Source organism: Pleurodeles waltl, chromosome 1_1 (assembly GCF_031143425.1).
Source record: "Pleurodeles waltl isolate 20211129_DDA chromosome 1_1, aPleWal1.hap1.20221129, whole genome shotgun sequence".
NCBI classification, from domain to species: Eukaryota; Metazoa; Chordata; class Amphibia; order Caudata; family Salamandridae; genus Pleurodeles; species Pleurodeles waltl.
Window position 1 is genome coordinate 439,716,330 of NC_090436.1, and position 23,444 is coordinate 439,739,773.

At 44.4% G+C, this 23,444-nt stretch overlaps 1 protein-coding gene across 1 annotated transcript in view; it reads left to right on the forward strand.

The window, feature by feature from the left end:
* Window positions 1–23,444, forward strand: part of RAD17 (RAD17 checkpoint clamp loader component) — a 278,159-nt gene that overhangs the window by 64,186 nt on the left and 190,529 nt on the right. The window contains exons 5-6 of the mRNA XM_069224406.1: window positions 7,107–7,263; window positions 19,153–19,289. Of these exons, the coding sequence (XP_069080507.1) occupies window positions 7,107–7,263; window positions 19,153–19,289 (294 nt within the window). The remainder of the gene's footprint in view (window positions 1–7,106; window positions 7,264–19,152; window positions 19,290–23,444) is intronic.

Here is a 23,444-nt window from a genome sequence, read left to right on the forward strand (position 1 = left end):
AAAAATAAATAAATAAGATGTTCAGGGTCTTCGCTGGGACGTCGTGAAAAGCGGGGAGAGGCCTGCCCGGTGGATAAGATGCAGCTGCGTTGAAACGAAGTCTTTGTGCAGGGCCCCCTGTAATCTACACCTCCGGAACGGCGTCCCCCCACTGGCAGCACGTCTTGTGACAGCACTACTGAAGACATCCACTGGAAGGTCCCTGTTCGGACGCCAAATTGTAAGGCACTTTTTTAGAGATACTTACAAATGCATTTATAAAGGAGTTTTGACACGGAGAGCCGGAGTGAAAAATCAATGACCAATGGTCTATTTATTTTTGCTGCAGCAAAAGAGGACAAATTTACAACTGGCATCCATGGCCCGAAGTAAAGTGTGCTAGCATGGGGCGTTTAACAGTGATATTTATACTCATACATCAAAGGATACATAAAGTATGTAAATAATGATATACGTCATACAGATATTTTAAGGAGGTAATCAGTTTCCACACACTGGTTCCATTCCCTGCTTTGTCCTCGACTCCCTTCTGCAGCTGCCTGACTTCCCACATTCTTGAGACCCTACAAAGGATTGCATGGTTCAAAGGTATAGATAACAGCCTTTCCCTCCCCAAAATACAACAGCCGAGGTTGGTTAGTTATTTTTACCACATGATTATAATGAGTAACGTGCCCCAGCTAGGGAAAGAAACCAGCTGCAAGCCTGTGGTATGGAGACAGGCTTATTTTACTTAAACAAATATACATAAGATAACATATGTGATAGGCAGTGCGCGTTCAGAGAGAATGCTCAAACTACACGTGTTTTAAAGAAAGGGAGCAATACAAAATGGATTCTTACACTTCAGTCCAAGTTTGGTGGAGGTAAGTCCTTGCCTCCCCATGCTAGACTGCAAAGCTGTGTACCACGTGATTTGCAGCTGCTCCGGCTCCTGTGCACTCTTCCAGGAGTTCCTTCGTGCACAGCCTAGCCTCGGTCCCCAGCACTCCGTCCTGCAGTGCACAACCTTCTGAGTTGTCCTCCGACGTCGTGGGACCCCCTTTTGTGACTTCGCATGGACTCCGGTTCACTCTTCTTCTAAGTGCCTGTTGGGGTACTTCTGCGGTCGCTGCCTGCTTCTGTTAGGGCTCTCTGAGTTGCTGAGTGCCCCCTCTGTCTCCTCCTCCAAAAGGTGACATCCTGGTCCTTCCTGGTCCTCAGCTGCACCCAAAAACCTCTACCGCGACCCTTGCAGCTAGCAAGGCTTGTTTGCGGTATTTCTGCGTGGGAACACCTCTTCAAGCTTCATCGCGACGTGGGACATCTGTCTTCCAAAAGAGAAGTTCGTAGTCCTCTTCTTTCTTGCAGACCTCCAAGCTTCTTCCATCCGGAGGTAGCTTCCTTGCACCTTCATCCGGGGTTTCCTGGTCTCCTGCCCCCCCTGGACACTGTCGCGACTATTGGACTTGGTCCCCTCGCCTTGCAGGTCCTCAGGTCCGGAAATCCGTTGTCAGTGAAGGGTCCCCCTATCACGACTATTGTGCTCTCTGGGGGCAGTAGGTGCACTTTGCTCCTACTTTTCAGGGTCTTGGGGTGGGGTATTTTGGTAACCCTCACTGTTTTCTTACAGTCCCAGCGACCCTCTACAGGTAGGTCTGGGGTCCAATCGTGATTCGCATTCCACTTTTGGAGTATATGGTTTGTGTTGCCCCTATACCTATGCTTGCCTATTGCAACCTATTGTAATTCTACACTGTTTGCATTATTTTCTTGCTCTTACTTACCTAATTTTGGTTTGTGTACATATAACTTGTGTATATTAAACCTTCTTACTGAGGGTACTCACTGAGATACTTTTGGCATATTGTCATAAAAATAAAGTACCTTTATTTTTAGTAACTCTGTGTATTGTGTTTTCTTATGATATTGTGCATATGATATAAGTGGTATAGTAGGAGCTTTGCATGTCTCCTAGTTCAGCCTAAGCTCCTTTGCCATAGCTACCTTCTATCAGCCTAAGCTGCTAGAAACACCTCTTATACACTAATAAGGGATAACTGGACCTGGCACAAGGTGTAAGTACCTCTGGTACCCACTACAAGCCAGGCCAGCCTCCTACATCTAATACCTAAATATCGGAAATGGGGAGGGAAACAGCCTCAACAACACAGCTCGAACCATGCTGTGCATTTACAACGTGACCTGAACCACGAATGCATCTTTACAACGCATTGCTTCACCACGTAAGTCATTACAACGAGTTGCCTTAGGAAAAGCGTTGTTGCACTGACGTTGGACTTTTAAGTCGAACACTTTCCTTATTGTGGTGCAGACTGGAGCTGGAATAGTAATTTATACTATTCCAAAGTCCAGCGCTTTCTTCAAGGCAAGTTGTTGTAATGACTTGGGTGGTAAAGGAATGTGTTGTAGAAATGCATGTGTGGTTCAGGACGCGTGTTACGGCAGGCCAGGCAAATGCTTGTGTTATTCCAACGTACAGCCGAAATGGGATGTCTCCCATCGCAGACTCGACTCAGGTAGTTGCTCAAGCAGGAGTGATGGCAGCCTGCCAAGTGGGAACACCAACGATTTGGCCCTATTAAAGCATAGGCCAGAAATATTCCCAGACTTATCCAGTAGCTGCATTAGTGCTGGGACAGCTGCGCGGGGAAAGACGAGTAGAAGAGTGCATCATCTGCATACATTGAGATAATATGGTAACTAGTCCCTGTTTGTATCCCTCATTCCTACATCTGTCTTGGCACCAAGATCGCCAAGGGTTCTGTCGCTAACACAAATAGAAGCGGGGAGAGCGTACACCCCTGTCGTATCCCCCAACCCAGTGGCTATGACTTTGAAAGTTGTCTCCCCACCTTCACCCAGGCACGAGGCTCAGTGTATAGCAATCACACCCATTCTCTAAAGTGAGGGCCAAATCCCATGATACGTAGTACTTCCAGGAGATAACCTTAGTCCACGGTATCAAAGGCTTTTTCCAAATCTGTAGCCACTAAAGCCATTCTGCCTGCCGATGTTGAACTTCATATAGTACATGGGTTAGTCTATGCAGGTTCTAGCTAATGTGACGCCCAGGTATGAATCCACACTGGTCTTCATGGACCAATGTTGCAATACGGAACACTTACATAGTATTTTCATGTCCGAATTACTCATTGCGATGGATCTATAGGCAGAATGGTCGGATTCATCTCCACTCGGTTTGAGGAGCATACCGATTTTCCCTTCCCTCATGGAGCATGGCAAGATACTTGTTTCCCGGACCTCCAAAAGGACCTCCAACAACTGATGCGTCAAGGTCACAGCATACATTTGATATTACTCAGTTGGGAACCCATCTCTGCTGGGAGCTTTTGCACCGGGGAATGCAAGTAAGGCATCTCGGTCTGTCTCCAGAGTTAGTGGGACTTCCAAAGCATCACCGACCGCCGGGACCACCTTGGGAGGCCCACAGCTGCCGAATAGGGTCTCGGGAATGCCCAGGTATGCTCCCTCAGCACAGTGAATCTCCAAAGCAGTGGGTAACAAGCCCCCAGTCCCAGGTATTGATGTTGATTGATAGATGGCTGGGTACTAATGGGGACCAATAGCAGACAGATAAGATGTGCGATGTAGCAGAGGCAATTAGGCAATCAGTCTCCCCCAGTCACTAATTGCTTCTTTGCGCTGCTGCAAGACGAGGCCACTGTATGACAGCGCAGGTAAATTCCAGCGTGGGAATACATTTTGATTTTTGTAATTATCCATGGGCAGACCTTGTGCTCCTCACTCTTACCCTGCTGCTGGGCCGATCCACTCCACTCACAGTTGCAGTGGTGAGTGGGGCAGTGTTTGGCGGTTCCAGCAACCACTGAACACAAGGCCAGGGGGAAGAGCTCCTCGGGGGGGGGCCTCCACACAGTCTGTGGGCCCCCCCAGCGGCACACGCATTCGTTATAATGCCGCAGAAGGTGAGGCCGTGCAGGCCGCTATCACACCTCCACTTCCGCAGCCACCCAGCCTCCACGATCACAGGTGGACCAACCAGGACATAAATGGTGAGTCTCAGGGGAGTGCAGGGGTATGCAGCACACCCGATGCCGTAGAAGCGGCAGTCCTCCACTCTCCCTGGTACGGGGGCAGCACTAGGTGCGATCTCGGAAGGGACGAGTCCGTTCGAGGATTCAGCCCTGGATCACTTGAGGCATTTCAGAACGTTGTGCCCATCAAATTCTGGCCGGAAGCTCGGGTGCTCTCGTCCTACTGGCCATGTTGCCAGGCCATGCCCACTACCATTTTATTATCTTCTCTTTGCAGGAATTGACTTGTAAAGGTGCAATCTAATTCAGTGCAGTAGTACGCAGACCATTTTAATTGTTCTTTGTGACCACTTCTGTATTCTCCAACAATTTTAAGGCACTACTCAAAGAAGTACTTACGTAGTCCACTTTCTGTCAAGCCTTTTGTGCGGACCCTCATCCATGACTAGGTCCTGGATAAATTCGACCAACATTGAGAATGGCATTAAAATGATCCATCCATCCAAGGAACCTCTATAGGCTATTAAAATATTTGATACCCTTAATATCAAGTCAAGTGCATGGCTGGTTTGGGTGGTTGGTCTTAAAACATCATGAACACGTTTTTGGAACCCCATATCGGGTAATAGTATCTGTTTTGACTTTCGTCTGCCCAAACATCACCTAGCATAAGTGGTTCGTCAAATATACTCTGGCAGTAAATTATTAACCAAATGGGCTTGTTGTTACCTAACTAGTAGTCTGTGAATTCCCTAGCTCAAACCTGTCTGCCCTGCCTTTGAATTCATCATTCTAATCCCTGTGACATTTTTCCTACACAAGGAAACCTGTCTTGATTCCCGATAGAGATGCTTCACATGACTTTACTGCTGTTCCCCGAAAAGTGCTCGAGTTCTGCAGAAAGGGTATTCATCAAGCCTACACATTAGCTTTAACTCCTATCTGTCACCAACTTCATGTTTATTTTTCCACCTGCTACCTGTAGAAAAGGTATGATTACCCACTAGCTCCTCCTTTCCTCACTTTTATGATGACGCGTGTTATGGAGGGACGATTGAGACTGACAGAAGTTGCAAACCACAGCGTTTACTTCACAATGGCTAGTGATATCTCTCTGTACTAATAGGCATCTTTCTGTATGGACTTAGGCGGGATGATTACAACCCTCCATTAACCAACCAATGAAGACACTGGTGATTAGTGACTGCTATTACTAGTCCAGGGGTATAGATCATTTTACATGAACCTCTAGTGAGCCTTCCTACTGGCCCTGTCTATGTAAATCCATTCACTGTGAAAAAATGAGAGCCCTTGCTTTCCACCAAAAACATTATGAATGTAGGTAACATGTATGAGTGTAAATAAAGGATGATGGTACCTCCTTCCAGGGTTCCAGTGTTTATTATAATTATGGATGGCATATTAAGGCAGTTGTTGCCCAGCTGTTATATGTTCTATTTCCATATGCTGGTTACAGATGGTGTCTAATCAGCCCTCTTCACTCCCTAGTTCAGTGTCTAGTCTTGTGAGGCTTACATCCATAAACGCTACATTATGAACTTGTGTGAGCGAGTTCTAGCTGACAAGCCTTTGACTTTATAGAAAATAGCACTTTTAAAAGAAAATCACTGGCCTGGCTCATTGTCTCCACCTGACACAAAAAGATGGGACCTGTTCCCACCCCGTATCTTGAGTCCCACTCTGGTAGAATAGATGCTGTCCCAGCAACCGCCTCTGATTAGCCCACCTGGAGAGAATCCACAATCTACAGTACATGATATGGGATTCTCATTGTCATAGATCCAGAAACACCAAGGCACTTGTTGTTATAAGGGATACCTCATCACCTGAAAAGGCACAAAGAAACATACACTTTAAGTGTGGCTCTGAAACTGCCACAAAGGTAGATAGAAGTTGATACCTGGGACCAGATTGTTTTTGCGTTTTTCTTCTTGGACCGTTTCAGTGAACTGCTTTACACCTCTCCGTGAAATCCAGGGATTGCTTCTAGCATTGTGGGAAAGCCTGTTGTTCCTGTGAGCTGATGCATCAGCCGTTAAAACAAAGTTTAGCTGTTGAGTTTCTTCCATCCTATTCTACTGACTCCTGTAAGTTAGGAGCTTGTGCCAAGACTGAAGTGCCTTGCCAAGCATGACTGTGATGAGCTGCAGAGTCACAGATTTCATCTGAGCGTGTCTCTCTAAAGTTCCCCAACATGAATCCCTTCCTCCTGTACCTTTTTTCCTACTCGGACAGTGACTGCTCAGGTAAGATCTGAAGAAACCTCTGGGTTGACCCTCTCCTTTAGTTCCAGGTTGCCCGATATGGTTTTCTGTGGCCTTGCAAAACTGCCCCTAAGGGGATGACTGACTTGTGAGGTCCCTTGGCTATTACCCCCTACCTAGTTAACCACCTGACATAGCCTAGTTAACCAAGTATCTACATGATGGCTCCTCTGCTCATAATCCTCCATCTGAAATGTAATATCTGGCATGATCACTCACTGTATTACCAAGTCAGCTTCTGCGGCCAGTGGAAGGCCAGCAACAGTGCATATAAGGCACTGTGAACTGAGCTGCTCTGTGAGTAGCATACAACATGGGCTCTACACTTTTAGGACTGCATAAGCAAGCAGAACTGAGTTTTTAGGAGGTGTACATGTGACAGATATCCTTGCCTGCAAACTATAAAGTTTTACTTTGCTGCTTTACCTTTATACAAATAAAGGTCTTGTAGTGTTAAAAAATATTTAACATTGGTTGAACAATCCAAGTATTCCCATTTATTTTGGTGCTGACCATATCGGAGTTTTCCGAACCTACATAACCCTTTTAAGAGTAACCCTTCTTTGCTCAGATTTACACACTGTAATACTCTATAATCACTGGAGTGCAGAGTTTATACTCTCTTATTGTCACATGGATCGCCTGCACCTATGATTGCCCAGCAATTAGGAGAACATTTCAAATGACCTTTCGCTATGTAGGAACTCTCTAGTGTTACCCTTACTACCTCATGCATTATTAATGTGGGTTACAACACATGATCTTTCCCTGCACGTTATTAACATTCATTCTTTTGCTGCAGGGTGGTTCTGTTTTACTACTGACTGGTCCCCCCGGTTGCGGAAAGACTGCTACAATGAGTGTGTTGACAAAGGACCTTGGGATCCAAGTGCAAGAATGGACTAATCCAGTCACAACTGAATATAAAAAAGATGAATTTAATGAAGTTTATGACCATGGTAAGTTGTTCCTCATTTCACTTCTTTAGCACACAAGGATAATTTAATTACTTGATTCTGTATGGGTGGAGAGTCGCAGAGCGTTAGTTGCCTAGCTCTTCAGTTCTATGAAAATGGGAATGGTTTGATGGGATGTTTATTATCCCTTGGTGGTTTCAGTTCAGTTCAAGCTGGGGAAGCATCCTCTACACTCAAAACTGTCATTAAACCTAACACGTGGTGGTCTCAGAACAGAAACAAATTATTGTTGTGAACATTTGGCCAAAGTAACAGCATGGCAGCATTTGTGATTGGTGAACTTTGAAAACAGTGTGGCGTAAATACCTGCCAGAAATACACTCAGCGAGCAAGGTGAATAATCAGTTTATTGCTCGCAGTTTTGGAATGGGGGCTTTGCCCCCAAGAAAACATAAAAAATAGGGCCAGTTGGTGAATTTTGCTGCACAGTTCTGAAGGTTCAAAAATAAATTATTCTAAAATGTTCATGATATACAAGGCTGGAGATTTTACCCTCATAAGAAAACTTTGAAACCAATGGGACAAAACAGTACTCATTTCAGCACAATGTCACCAAAACTGGTTGTATGCCCATGATAGATATAGAAGTCTGCATTCTTTTTTTCCTCCCTACTCCTTCCAAGTCGATTTTAGACATATGTTTAATCACTGAATATCAATTTGGAAGGAGCATGTTGGAAAAACCCATAGCCTGGCCCCACGGGACATGGACAAGCTGGGGTACCTGGCAACAAAGGAGGGTCGCCCCACCTGAACGTCCGGCCGTCCACCACTGGGTCTCGACCCCTGCGTGTCGAGTCACTGGCTTAAGGCGGTGGTCCCAAGCAGTGCCAGCACCCCCCGCCCTGGATGGAGGTGCCCAAATCCCAGGCAGGCCGGGAATCTGGCACAGGAGAGCCCAGGTGGCTGGGCCCTGGGGGGGGGGAGGTCCCAGCCCGGCGAGGCACTTTACATTTGGTTTCCATCCAAGGGTTGTGCTGGGTGAGTGCGGGGTTCTGTCTCAGGAGGGGCTTTCTGTCTTGCCACTGCCGGAGGGGCCAGATCACATTCACAGGTCCTGGGCAGCATAGCTAGACAACTCCTAAAAATTCAAACAGCTGCTGTTTTTATTTCAGAGACCTTATAAGATTTGAAATAATTTGGAATAAAACAGACTTGAACGTTTATGCCTCAGATAGTAGTATTAATAATAGAAACAAATCTGTGGATGAGGTAATGTCTAGATACAGGTCAAACAATACACAGCTATCTAGTAACAAGGAAACAAGATCCAAACTAAGCCTTTTCATCACAGCACACATTAACCCCTTTTGACTCAAACATCAGCTTACCAGTTTCCTAAACTATGCATGTTTTCATTTTGAGAAAATAAGCTCATATCACCAAAAATACAACTTTGTCGTTTTTGTGGAAAAAACATGAATACAAGTGTTTCATTTTTTGAACTTGCTTGTTTGACCCACAAACATCGTTTAGTTATTTCCATCAAGCACTTTCAAGTACACACTTGGGCAGATTCCAGCTACCAGTGATATCCATCGTATGCCCTGGAGTTACAAAACCATTATGCCAGGGATATGACTGGGATAGCCAACATAGTGTTAAGAATGCCCTTAACTTATCATGTATAAACCCCACATGTATACCAGCAGTGGTGAAAATGTTGACTATAATGTCCCAAATAAGTCAAAAGAGGCCACTGTTGTGGTAGATATGACCAAATGACCACAGTAAGCAAGGACCACAACTTAACATGAATGGCTGTATAACCATTGGCTCCTAGGCCGCTCTCTGTCCCCAAGGCACTAAACCACCTCACTACCTCCGGCAACCATATATGCAAACAAATGAAGGTGTACACAGTCTGCGACATGCACAGGCATTTGCTTCTCTTGCCCCTTGCCCCTGTCTCAATTAGCAATACAGGTTCTTGTCCTGCATCTGATGGCCCTTGGAGCCTTTTATGTTGGGAATGGTATGAGCAAGATGCTGCACACTATAGTCCCCATTCTCCAGGATACTGAAAGCTGCAGCCAACAGATCTCTGCTTTGTAGGCCCTCAGAAGGTCTGCCTTATGTAGATAGCATACTAGTCTGCATGGAACGGACTGTAGTTTGACAGGCAGTGGGTGCAGGGTACAGGATGGGAAACTGGTCTTTTAGAAGCTTTGATGGCAGGCAGCAATAGTTACTTTGTTTTCTGTCCCTCCCAGATCCCTCTGCCTATTCTCATTGATTGACCTTTCAACCATTCTACCAATGTGGTGAGGCAGTGACCTTGGGAAGAGTCACAGACTCATGTATTTCAGAGTGCTTAAGGTGTGGTACTTTCTGGCCTTTGGTCTGTGGAAACGTCCTTTTTTTCTGTACTGGCTTAGCCTCAACACTGCCTCTCAAGCACAGGCTGGCCCTGTGAAATTGGGGGCCAGTTAAAGGCATCCATTGTTGTGTACCCAATGCACGCCTGTACACTGCAATGTACACTACTCTGCTGTAAAGATGCAGAAGGAGTGTAGCAAACCACAAGGCCAATCTCCTCCTCTTTTTATGTGGGCTGATCTAGGTCTTTCCCAGTAACACCTTGGGAGCAAGCCCCTGCTGTTTGCTACTAGTTTACAGTTTTTTATCTTAGAAGATAAAATCAGGTCTTTTGTCTCAGGCTCCTGTTTGACTTTGCATTAGCAACAATTATAGTTAGATGTGCTCTTCCAGCTCAGTGTGTTCAATCTGAATGAGATTAAATGATACAGTGGACGAAATATCAGGTGCAGACATTTGAGACTGAAGACGTCTCAAATAATAGGGGACATCCGGAAGCTGAGAAAGTAGCTCATCCTAAGTTTTCCTAGGACCAGAAAGTTGACCATGTTGATCTTGATTCTCCCTTCAACTCCACTATCAGCTAATGGAACACGTAGCAGTGAAAAGGTACTGGAGTTAAACATACTTATCTTTCCTCTAGCCAATTTTTGTTCCATGTTGCCACTTTACGGACCAGCAGCAGCACTTGCATTTTGGGAAAGTGATACTCTGTGAAAATGGAATTTCTAATAATTTCCTCATGGCACTGTGGTATCCATCTCCGAGTTCAGAGACATTACTAACCTCGTTTGGTGTGATGTACCTTTATATGAGTCTCCTAAGTATTGCCCTAAGCCGTTTGCCTCCTTTGTAACATGTATGCCTGTTGCTCTGTGTGGTTATCATTGACAGTCTACTAAAATCATGTTACAAAGTTTTTTTTTCATAGGATGAATCGGCTCATTCATACCTGCTCCAACTCCCATAGAGCAAGTGGCTCTACATACATCAGGACACAAACTGAGCAATAATCTTCCTCCAGGACACTCTGACTTGACTAGCTTAGTTTTGGAATGCAAATATTTGTTTAAAATAAACTCTGTTTTAAATACCAAATATTCAGTGCTGAACATCTTACACTATCCGATCATAATATCTGAAATCATCTGTTTGCCAATACTGTCACTCTGTTTGCATTCCACGTATTGTTTTCTTCAGATCGAATTTAGTAGATTTACAGTGGTTCAAAGGTATTTTCTGAAGCTTTGGATTGATTACCTGCTTTTACATGCTCCTGAGATTCCAGCAATGGGGTCCAAAAGATGTTGTGCAAAGGTGTGTTACCACTCATGGCAATAATATGTTTTGCAAGGAAAGTCTTAGTTGATTTTTATCCTGCTATCCTTCTCTGTATACAGGGGCTACATTTACTTGGTCTCTGACTTTTATTAGGCATTGATTTGGGCTAGCAGAGGTTAGTCCAGCCTATCGCAGATTAAAACTTTCTAGCAACCCTCCTTTAGCCATAGGTACTTTTGTATAATACGCATGTCTCCAGCATTTGCACTTCAGGCTGTTGGGTATTCTAATTCAATAATCACTGCAACCAGTATGTATTGTCTGTGAAGAACCTGAAAATGTGTCACTTTAAAGCTTGCATGGTTAGAGGCAATTTTTGATTGTTTACATGCTGTTATTCAATCCTCTTCCATTGGTTCCAGTCCATGATATTTTCCCATTCTAAGATGGCCTTTATGGTCTTTTTGTCTCTGTCTGTAACAGAATTGTGTCATACACTATAGCTTGCAGTATACAATCCTGTTATTCTCCTTCTTACATTTTATGTTTGTAAATTCCGTGAACAGGTCTGGCATTGCTACTTCTGTTGGTATGGCAGCTGACGTTTCACTGTCTGCTTTATAGATAGTCTTAGTTGAATAACAGAATAAATTCCTGAGTTAATTAAACCCATTAGCATACCACATGAATAAAGTTTCCAACCTTTTAACAACTTTTATGTGACTGTAATACCTGTTGTATAATAAAAACCATGAATGGTCAAATTTGAATGATGGAATTTGTTCACCTACTCTGGGAGTGTCCCAGCACTATTGTGCGTACAGAAAGAATGTAAACTTTTGAGGCTGAAGAGAGATGTTTTCTTTTTTTTTCCTTGAACATTTTCATATTACAACCTCTTACAACAACATCCAACAATTGCTCATCATGCTTATTATGATCACATTGCCCCGTGATAAGTCCTTTACATAACCTTGTTCCCTGCTAGTGTTGGGATCATATTAACATACTTCATATTTCAGAGATCATTACCACTTTCATCCTCACCCCACCTCCGATAGTGTCAAAAGATGTGCTGTCATGGGTGCCCACTAGTTCTTAGGTTGAGATGCCTCAGGGAGTTCCTCCGCATAGACTTCTAATTGGTCTCTGCAGTAGGGTATATTACAAAACCATTGTGCCCTAGTCGGGCATGTTTTTCCCCCAGTGCATGGCGACCCTTCTCTTTGCTAGTAGCAGTATGACTGCCACTAATTTACGATTTACCGGTTGCAGTGATTTAACATAGCCCAGCCGGCACATGTGAGGTTCACATTGAACTCTTTCTGCTACTACCTGCGTAAGTGTCTTCATTATCAACTCCAAGTATTCATCTATCTTACTGCACCCCCAAGCCAGATGCAGAAAATTAGCCCGGGTCTGCCAAAATTTATCACACATGTTTATCTGCCTTAACCCATACTGAAGAAATATTTGTTTTCAGTTGTTTATGAAAGATATTCTCGTGTGACATATTTCTTAGAGGCATGGGTAGATGGTTCCAGATCGAAGCCACACACACAGAAAAGGACATGCCACCTTGCTTAGTTCTTTTAAAATGAGGTGTAGCAATCAAGACTTTATGAGCGCAGTACCCTGCCAGGAGAGTACAGATGGATTCTCTTTTTCACATAATGTGGACCTACTCCATGTAAGGAACAGTCGGCAAGCAGTAGAGCTTTGAAGGCGATTCTTCTATTGACCAATAGCCAATGTAAATGTTTTAGATACGAGAATCTAGAAGTGCACCTGGAGAGATTAAATAAGAGGCGTGCCACCATGTTCTGCACTACTTGCTGTCATTGAATCAAGAAAGATGGAAGGCCTAGATACAAAGCATTTGCGTAATCCAGTCTGGATAAAACCGACACCTGTACATCAGTTTTCTGTGTTTCGCAGGGTAGAGGAGACAGAAATTTCTTAAAGGCCTTCATTATCCAGATGCACACTTTTACAATGGAAGAGACTTGTCCCTTAAAAGAAAGCTGATCGCCAATTACCACACCAAGATTCTTTACCGATTCGGGAGGGGGAGAGGTGGGGTCCCTTCCCTGGGTCAGCAGCTGGACCAACCAGGAGACAGATTGGGCTTGGAAAGAAAGATTTCCATCTTATCCGGATTGCATTACAAGTGATTTGCCTTCAGCCAGCTGATGACAGTCTGCTTACAGGCTGAAAAAAATTCCCTAATTGAGTCTGAAGTTCCCTCATAGGTAAAAAAGAAACTGGATCTCATTTGAGTAAGAAATAATCTTGATATCATAGGACTCCACTAGAAAAGCCAGGGGAGCCATATAAACATTAAACAGCGTAGGGCTTAATGCAGACCCTTAGGGCACTCCATACTTAAGAATTTTAGCACTAGAGAAGTATGGTTTCATCCATGCAGACTGTTCTCTGTCAGTTAGAATGGGGTTACGCCTCTTCCGGGCTTCTCCACCTAGTCTGATATCTACTAGACATTGGAGCAGAATATTGTGAGAGACGTGTCAAACGCTGCCAAAGGATTTAATAAAATTATGTCAGCATTCTAAGATTTAATAAAATTAGGGCAGCATTCTGGCCTTGATTCAGTATCAACATGAAAGAGTCTGGAATTTCTAGCGGGTGCCTTCTCAGTACTATGGCATGCATTGATTCTGGACTGGGAAGGTTGGAGAAGATTATGAGCTTCAATGAACTCCAATAATTGTTGGTTAACAATGGAGTCCAAACTTTTAGAGTCCCCCGGAAGGAGGCAAATCGGTCTAAAATTTGAGAGGACTGTGTTTCTGGCAGTAGGCTTTCAGGATGGGGGATCACACTGGCCTTCTTCTATGTATCAGGGGCAACAGCTGCCTGCAGGGAAGAGCTGGATAGAAGGATGTAAATTGGGCAAATTGTTTAACCAATCTGACTCGTAATGTGGGGAGGGCAAGGGCCTAATGGTGAGCCTATTTTACAGCTTGTAAGATATGCTATCAGCTGTTCCTTTTCTGGGGGTGCAAATTGTAGAAGCTTTTGTTTAGCGGAGGAAGCTATAGTCAAGGGGTATGTATCTCTAGCGGTAGCTACAGTGGAGGATGATAGATTAGACAGTTTTTTTAACAATTTTCTCTTCCAAAAAATCACTTAACCTTTGGCATAAAATTGGATTAGCTTCAAGAGTTTGGAATCGCCCTTTAGTGTCCATTAAGTGCAAAACAATTTTAAAAATCTCCTTTAAACTATTATTAGCAGCACATATCTCCTGGATAGAGAAGATACTGTGTGCCATTTTGATGTTATGATATTTACTTAAGGGTTGCCTAAGCTGTTTTTTCTGTATCACAGTACTGTTGCCTCCAGAGTCTCTCCAGCCTTTTGCACATTGCTTTCCTTCAGCGGAGAGCTCAGGGGCAAACCAAGGGGCAGATAGATTGTGTAATCCTCTGTCCACCTTTAGCTTTAACAGGGGCTACAGTATCCGTGGCAGCGGAGAGCCATTGGTTCACTGTTATAGCATCCTTATTGGTTACTTCCGGTTCTAGTATTCCCTGAAGATCAGAAATCGTCACTTTGTGCCAAGATCTGACCAGAGAAGTTATACCCTTGAGTTTCTTCTCCAGTTGCCTAGGAAATTGCAAAGCAAATGGCATTAGGAAGTGATCTGACCACAAAACCTCCTCTGGGATGTCAGTGTAAGTGTTAGAAAAGATGAAGTCAGTGGTATTTCCCACATTGTGGGTAGGTCCCATGGAGTCCAAAGATAAATTAAGAGTGGTAGCTGTATCTAGAAAGGACCATGCCATTACATCCTCAGCAACATCCACATGGAGATTTAGGTCTCCAAGGACCGTAAAGTTATCAATATTTACTATATTTGGTGCAGTTGCCTGATCAATAAGAGTTGACAAATTCCCTAGCATATCCTGGGGGTCAGTAGATTAGAACTCCAATAAAGGACAGCCTGGTGGATGGGGATACTCGAAAGCACAATGATTCTGCCCTTATAAATCCTGTAGCAGAAATGTAGAGCATTTGAGATTGTTTTTATTGGCAGTGGCGAGCCCCCCACCCATTTTATCCACTCTATCCCTATGTATGCATGCATAGTTCTCTGGGAACGCTAATGCATTGTCAGGTAGTGCATCTTCTCTCATGCATGTTTCAGTCATAAATGAAACATCTAGTTGCAGATCAGTTAAAAGGTTGACAATATCTAGTGCATGTTTGTGAAAAGAATGAATATTAATGAGTGCTACTTTAATCTTAGAATGACACTTCACCATACCACTACCACTCACAATGCCCATTTTCTCAAATTGCAGAGAGGTATTGCAGCTAATGCAGGGCGCAGGCCCATACACTGTGGTAGGACAGACTTACAAGTAGAATTGCTTAATGCCCAAAGTTCTGCTGCAGTATATCTGAAACACATGGGTTTTTCTCGGTCCAAACCATCATAATGGCCTGTGCTGCACCTGTTTTTTATTTTTTTATTTTTAATATAGGCCATGCACATGAAAAACACTAAAGTGCTGCCAGACAAGATATCACCTATAGAAAACCTGGGAGGAAACTATGAAGTGAGTGTTGAATCAAAAAGCAGAACTTTTGCAGAAAATAAAAGTAGAACACTGCTTCCAACAGGGATTACAAATAAATGCAAAATAATGCAATTATATCCTGTCCCCAACAAAGCCCCAACAGAGCGTCAACACAATATTTCCCCCTCCCCAGCCCTTTTACGGCACAGTTACCTCGACTGCACTGCAGCTGTTTTATAGGCAGAGGACATGAAAAGCACTAGAGCCCTGCCTGACGAGATGGTGTCCCTAGAAAGACCAGGATGGAAACCAGGAAGTGAGTGTTAAAACTGTGAAAACCAGAACTCTGCCTGTGAGATAACGAATCAAGTTGAATGTAATCTCAAATCCATAATATAATCATAAATGGTTCCTCTGGCATAATCTCTGCCACAGAATGGAAGAGGCTGTTCCATGTGTTTTTGCCACACCCTCAGGTAACCTTCAAAGCTGAATGTGAATACTGTACATAGATTATATGTTGTATGTCTTGAGGAAATCTGTTCTAGTGAAGCAGCATAAGCCCTCACTTTAATGGGGTCAGATGATTAGCTGTCACTTGGGCAAAGATTTTGTTTTTCACATTGTCTTGGGGCAACCGTCTGTAAGATTAGCATTCCATCATGTCCTTCCATACCTTCGGCAGTGCCATAATAATTGCCTCCCAAAGAGATGAAGGGAGCGTGCCAGTCTCAGTTGCTTTGTTAAATACTTTAAATAGCCTGTGACGTAGCCAACTCACTGTTTCTCAAGTGTTTTAAGGGCGGAGGTTTGAGTGCTGATATATTGTCCGGGAGCAAGCACTCTCTATCATACATAAAATGAAAATGACAGATACCTTAGAACTTTTATAAAGTAATTTGGTTGTCAGCCTTGTTGTGCTGTTATATGGAATCTCTGGGAGAGGCCACCTGTAAGGAAATGCCTCCTTGGCATGGTTGCCCCCTGACTTTTTGCCTTTGCTGATGCTATGTTTACAATTGAATGTGTGCTGAGGCCTGCTAACCAGGCCCCAGCACCAGTGTTCTTTCCCTAACCTGTACTTTTGTATCCACAATTGGCAGACCCTGGCATCCAGATAAGTCCCTTGTAACTGGTACTTCTAGTACCAAGGGCCCTGATGCCAAGGAAGGTCTCTAAGGGCTGCAGCATGTCTTATGCCACCCTGGAGACCTCTCACTCAGCACAGACACACTGCTTGCCAGCTTGTGTGTGCTAGTGAGGACAAAACGAGTAAGTCGACATGGCACTCCCCTCAGGGTGCCATGCCAGCCTCTCACTGCCTATGCAGTATAGGTAAGACACCCCTCTAGCAGGCCTTACAGCCCTAAGGCAGGGTGCACTATACCATAGGTGAGGGTACCAGTGCATGAGCATGGTACCCCTACAGTGTCTAAACAAAACCTTAGACATTGTAAGTGCAGGGTAGCCATAAGAGTATATGGTCTGGGAGTCTGTCAAACACGAACTCCACAGCACCATAATGGCTACACTGAAAACTGGGAAGTTTGGTATCAAACTTCTCAGCACAATAAATGCACACTGATGCCAGTGTACATTTTATTGCAAAATACACCCCAGAGGGCACCTTAGAGGTGCCCCCTGAAACTTAACCGACTGTCTGTGTAGGCTGACTAGTTCCAGCAGCCTGCCACACCAGAGACATGTTGCTGGCCCCATGGGGAGAGTGCCTTTGTCACTCTGAGGCCAGTAACAAAGCCTGCACTGGGTGGAGATGCTAACACCTCCCCCAGGCAGGAGCTGTGACACCTGGCGGTGAGCCTCAAAGGCTCACCCCTTTGTCACAGCCCAGCAGGGCACTCCAGCTTAGTGGAGTTGCCCGCCCCCTCCGGCCACGGCCCCCACTTTTGGCGGCAAGGCTGGAGGGAACAAAGAAAGCAACAAGGAGGAGTCACTGGCCAGTCAGGACAGCCCCTAAGGTGTCCTGAGCTGAGGTGACTCTAACTTTTAGAAATCCTCCATCTTGCAGATGGAGGATTCCCCCAATAGGGTTAGGATTGTGACCCCCTCCCCTTGGGAGGAGGCACAAAGAGGGTGTACCCACCCTCAGGGCTAGTAGCCATTGGCTACTAACCCCCCAGACCTAAACACGCCCTTAAATTTAGTATTTAAGGGCTACCCTGAACCCTAGAAAATTGGATTCCTGCAACTACAAGAAGAAGGACTGCCTAGCTGAAAACCCCTGCAGAGGAAGACCAGAAGACGACAACTGCCTTGGCTCCAGAAACTCACCGGCCTGTCTCCTGCCTTCCAAAGATCCTGCTCCAGCGACGCCTTCCAAAGGGACCAGCGACCTCGACATCCTCTGAGGACTGCCCCTGCTTCGAAAAGACAAGAAACTCCCGAGGACAGCGGACCTGCTCCAAGAAAAGCTGCAACTTTGTTTCCAGCAGCTTTAAAGAACCCTGCAAGCTCCCCGCAAGAAGCGTGAGACTTGCAACACTGCACCCGGCGACCCCGACTCGGCTGGTGGCTATCCAACACCTCAGGAGGGACCCTAGGACTACTCTAAGACTGTGAGTACAAAAACCTGTCCCCCCTGAGCCCCCACAGCGCCGCCTGCAGAGGGAATCCCGAGGCTTCCCCTGACCGCGACTCTTTGAATCCTAAGTCCCGACACCTGGGAGAGACCCTGCACCCGCAGCCCCCAGGACCGGAAGGACCGGACTTTCACTGGAGGAGTGACCCCCAGGAGTCCCTCTCCCTTGATCAAGTGGAGGTTTCCCCGAGGAACCCCCCCCTTGCCTGCCTGCAGCGCTGAAGAGATCCCTAGATCTCCCATTGACTTCCATTACAAACCCGACGCTTGTTTCTACACTGCACCCGGCCGCCCCCGCGCTGCTGAGGGTGAAATTTCTGTGTGGGCTTGTGCCCCCCCCCCGGTGCCCTACAAAACCCCCCTGGTCTGCCCTCCGAAGACGCGGGTACTTACCTGCAAGCAGACCGGAACCGGGGCAACCCCTTCTCTCCATTCTAGCCTATGTGTTTTGGGCATCACTTTGAACTCTGCACCTGACCGGCCCTGAGCTGCTGGTGTGGTGACTTTGGGGTTGCTCTGAACCCCCAACGGTGGGCTACCTTGGACCAAGAACTAAGCCCTGTAAGTGTCTTACTTACCTGGTTAACCTAACAAATACTTACCTCCCCTAGGAACTGTGAAAATTGCACTAAGTGTCCACTTTTAAAACAGCTATTTGTGAATAACTTGAAAAGTATACATGCAATTTTGATGATTTGAAGTTCCTAAAGTACTTACCTGCAATACCTTTCGAATGAGATATTACATGTAGAATTTGAACCTGTGGTTCTTAAAATAAACTAAGAAAAGATATTTTTCTATATAAAAACCTATTGGCTGGATTTGTCTCTGAGTGTGTGTACCTCATTTATTGTCTATGTGTATGTACAACAAATGCTTAACACTACTCCTTGGATAAGCCTACTGCTCGACCACACTACCACAAAATAGAGCATTAGTATTATCTATTTTTACCACTATTTTGCCTCTAAGGGGAACCCTTGGACTCTGTGCATGCTATTCCTTACTTTGAAATAGCACATACAGAGCCAACTTCCTACACCACCTTTATTACACATATAATTAATAGTGTGTTACAAGGATTACATGAAATATGTGAGAAACATTTGTGTTTTCCCTTTTCAGGCTCAAATTCTCAACCTTTCACAAGTCAATCACAAACTTCACTCTTCCAAGAATTTCTTCTGAGAGCAAACAAATATAATAAATTGCAGATGCTGGGACAACCCACTGGGACAGACAAGAGGCTTATCCTTGTGGAGGTAAGACCTAATCTCGTATATCTTATGTGAAGTGTCAGAAAAACATTGCATTTCAAAAAGGTCATCAATTAGTAAGAACAATCATTTACCTGATGACCATACTTCCCAACAATATGTGACAAAAACGTGTAGAGTTTTTCAGGTTCAGACCGCCAATTTGCGTACATGGCTCTAGGTCCATTTATGACGTGACAGGAAATCACATCTTATGTCAGTGGATACATATCAGATGAAATTGCATTGAGGACAGTGTGATCAATAAGCCCTAATAGTCAGAAGGAGACACTTGGGCATTATTCGATCGTGTCCTAAAGAAAATAGTATCCTCTCCTGCTCCAGAGTAAGGTCTCTTGATTCTCCTCTCCACTTCAGGTGAATGTGGCAACCCTCAAAAAGAAAGTACATGGTAAAGGGAATCAATATTGGAGGCTAAATAAGGCAGGTAAAGCATGCTCAAAGTGTAGTGCCCTTCACCAAGTGCTCTTGTGACTCGTGATTGAGTCAAGTGCCCCTTTATTTACTCACCAATTACAAACTCTCCCCCCCCCCCCACATGAGCCAGGTCTTGTTCTTGGCACACTGCAACTGTGGCCGAGGGCGAGACCAGCTCATCCAGGGCACCCAAGGGGTTAAAGAACAAGCTTTGAACTCCTGAGTATTTTTCATGAAAATATACAGTAATGTTTCAGTGCAACACCACACACTGATGTGGCACATATTCGATCTAGTAGAACCTTGACAAAGAGGAGGGGTAGATTAGCATTCGCACCCCACCATGCCCAGTGGTGTGATCAATAATTTAATTCCAGATGTCATTACAGATGTTTTCAGTAATGTTATAGAACATGTTATGAGTGATGTGAGAGGTCATAAACCGTGCGTGGCGAGGGTGCAAGTTATAGTTACTTGAGTTAACTGTAACTCGTGAATTTCCACTTAACTGTAATGTCACTTTAACCTTTAGTTTTATTCAGTGAATTTCTTTTTTTTTAACTACATAGTAACAATATAATGGAGTGTCATCATAGATAAGACAGACCTACTGGCTTTGTCAGAGGGTTGGAACACAAATATAAAAGGCAGACCTATTGATTTTTATCAAGGGTTCAGCACTAACACATATAAAGCAGACCTATTGGCTTCGTCTAAAAGCCACCACTTTATCAATTACCATAATTAAGTATATTCCATATAAATACACATATGACAATGCATTTCTAATAATAGTCCCAAGAAATTTGTTAGAGTTTTTCTTTAACACTTTTTTCAGGCCACAAAATGCATACACAAAACCAACCAGAAAGGGTCTCCGTATCCTAGCTATAGAGTTTGCAGCTCTTAGATGGCAAGCTCTCCTAAAAAACGCTAAAGAAAGTCCCACACAGGCATTATGAGGCTCTCTAGCAGCAGTGTAATTAATTCATAATGAGTGGCACTTAATGACAGCGCTTGACCTAAAGACGCCTATTTCCATATCCCCATTCACTCCGCCCAGTACCTTCGCTTTGTGTTAAGTAAAGAACATTACCAGATTACAGTGCTGCCGTTCACAGTCACAACCACTCCAAGGGTGTTTACAAAGTGCCTAGAGGTGGTGGGTGTTCATCTCCACAAAAACGCCACTCACACCTTTCCATACTCTGATGACTGGCAGATAAAGAGCAGCAGCAGGCAACATTGTCTAGCACACACTCAGATGGTGCTATTCTTACTCCAGTACCTAGAGTTCGCCTCAATATCAAATAGTTTCACATTCAGCCTACTAAATCTCACCCTTCCTAGGCTGCATCCTAAATGTGGTTACCGGGAAAACATACCGCCAGTGAGCAAAGTAATGGCATTCAAACAGCTTCTGCATCTTCCTTTTTTTTTTTTTTTTTTGTTTTTGAGGTGACAGGCTCTCAACAGCTGCCTGCATTAGCTCATGAGGTCTGACATTACCACAACAAGATCCACCTCTTAGTGGAGCTCTTTCGGGGGGTCAAATATTACTTAGGCAACTACTCAGCAGGACTCATCAGAAAGTCCATGGGTGGAAACTCCACCCACAGGTACTTCTGTCAGTGGGCACCCCGACCATCAATATTTTCACCCCACTTTGCAAATACAAAATGTCCAAACAAACCCCCAGGTTCCACACCCACTGTCTATGGGCAAGGCACTATATGGATGAATTGGGCAAGGATATTTGCCTGCGCTTTTCCTCCTCTCCTGCCATCTCGTGCATGGTGAGGAAGTATGAGGCAGTTGTCGATGGCACTCATCTTGATAGCACCAAACTGATTAAGGCAGCTAGGATGTTTCTGGAGATATCCATCAGCCTGTACAAGAAATTGCCACTCATGCCAGACCTTCCTACTCAATATCAGGCCAACTCAACCACGCAGACAGTTCAGCCTAACAGGGAAGTTGGTTACTTCAGCCTCCAGGTGGGGGTGGGGGCTTATACTGTGTAAGGCACATAAATCCACCATTTTACATTCTACATGCTAAAATGGAAATTATTTCTTCACCACTGAACCTCAAAGCATATAGGCCCATTCAAAGACCCTGAACAAGGCATTACTTACTCCCATTTACACTTTCAGAAGGCAGGCTTAGTATACTTCCCCATATTCTTGCACTCAGCCGCAGTTGCAGCATATGTGCAAAATAAGGTTCACTTGTTCCTCTTCAGAATCCCTGTGATTAAAGTCTTAAAAGAATAAAACCGCCCAAAGCGTCTTCAGCTCTGGTGCGCAATCCTCATACGGCTCATAAGTCCTCATATGGCTTATATGTCCATTCTTTGAATCCCTCCACTCTTTTAACTTGGAGATTATTTCGGAAAGTAGCTTTCCTCCTATCGATAACCTGGCTCAGGCACATTTGCAGGTTTAGGGCTCTAACAATTCAGAACCTTTTATCCACCTCCCCAGGGGCCCTCAAGACTAACCTCACGTTTCTGTCCAGGGTAGTCTCACCTTCCCACATCAATCAAATCATTGAAGTGTTCTTTTTTCCATAACCAGATTCTGTAGTAGAAAGGGCTGTACACATTCTAGATGTTGAAAAGGCATTCATATTATATTGACAGGACAAAGTCCTTTAATATAGGAAACCGTTTACAGCCTTTGTAAAACTTTGAAAAGGACACCCCATCTCTAAATCAAGCAGTGCAAGATTGATTGTTAAATGAATTCAGGCTTGTTTAGCTAAGGTGATTATTGTGTGCCTGCTCAAGCACATTCAAAAATGGTTACAGCATGACTTTTTTTAGGTAACCTCCTGCTAGTCGACATCTGCAAAAGTACCTCACTGTCAACACCACACACATTGAGTAAACACTGTTGTTTAAATATTCTAGTCTGCCATCAGGCAGTGGTTGGCTAGAGGGTGTTAAGAACTTTGCTCCAGACATCTGCATCATCTGCCTGCTAGCCACCACTTTCAGAGGAAACTGCTGTACAGTCTAAGCAGACCATGTGTATCTATAGACACATGCTACAAACGGAACATGCCACTTAACCTGTTAGTAGCATGTTTTGATGTATATTCAGATGCGCTTATACACCTCCCAGGAAGCGTGCAGTGATCACAATTACTTTGACCATCCACAATATGCAGCACTCATTATACTTATCCTTGATATTTCACTCCACTTATATTACTCACTGACTGAGTGGAAAACAATGTCAGCATTTGCAAGTGCTGTAATCACAAATATTCCAAACACCATATTTAAGGTAGTCCTTTGACCCACCTCAGTCTACCTCCTTGGGATTCAAATCAAGACCTATAGAACACTGCATTTGTCAGCTGCGAACATTCCGGTTACTGAGCAATTCATCCAGCATAAAAAAGTCAAACTTTTTTCAGGGGTTTAGGGTTGTGCGTTTATTCCATGACCCAATCCTAATGAATGTCAACCACTGCAAAGACTTTGTATGTCTGAAATTCTCGATGTTACTGATCTGTGCAGATTTAACTATCTTGACACTGTGAGAAATTCTAATGCAGGAGAAGTATTGTTATAAGTAAGTAATTTAAGTATCCCCTAGCGTATACAGTTTTTACCATACAGTGGCAGGCTGACAGTTGGGCTTCAGCAAAGAGACATATACATTCTGACTCCATCTCACTCTCAATCTGTAGGCATCCTACCATTGAGCTATT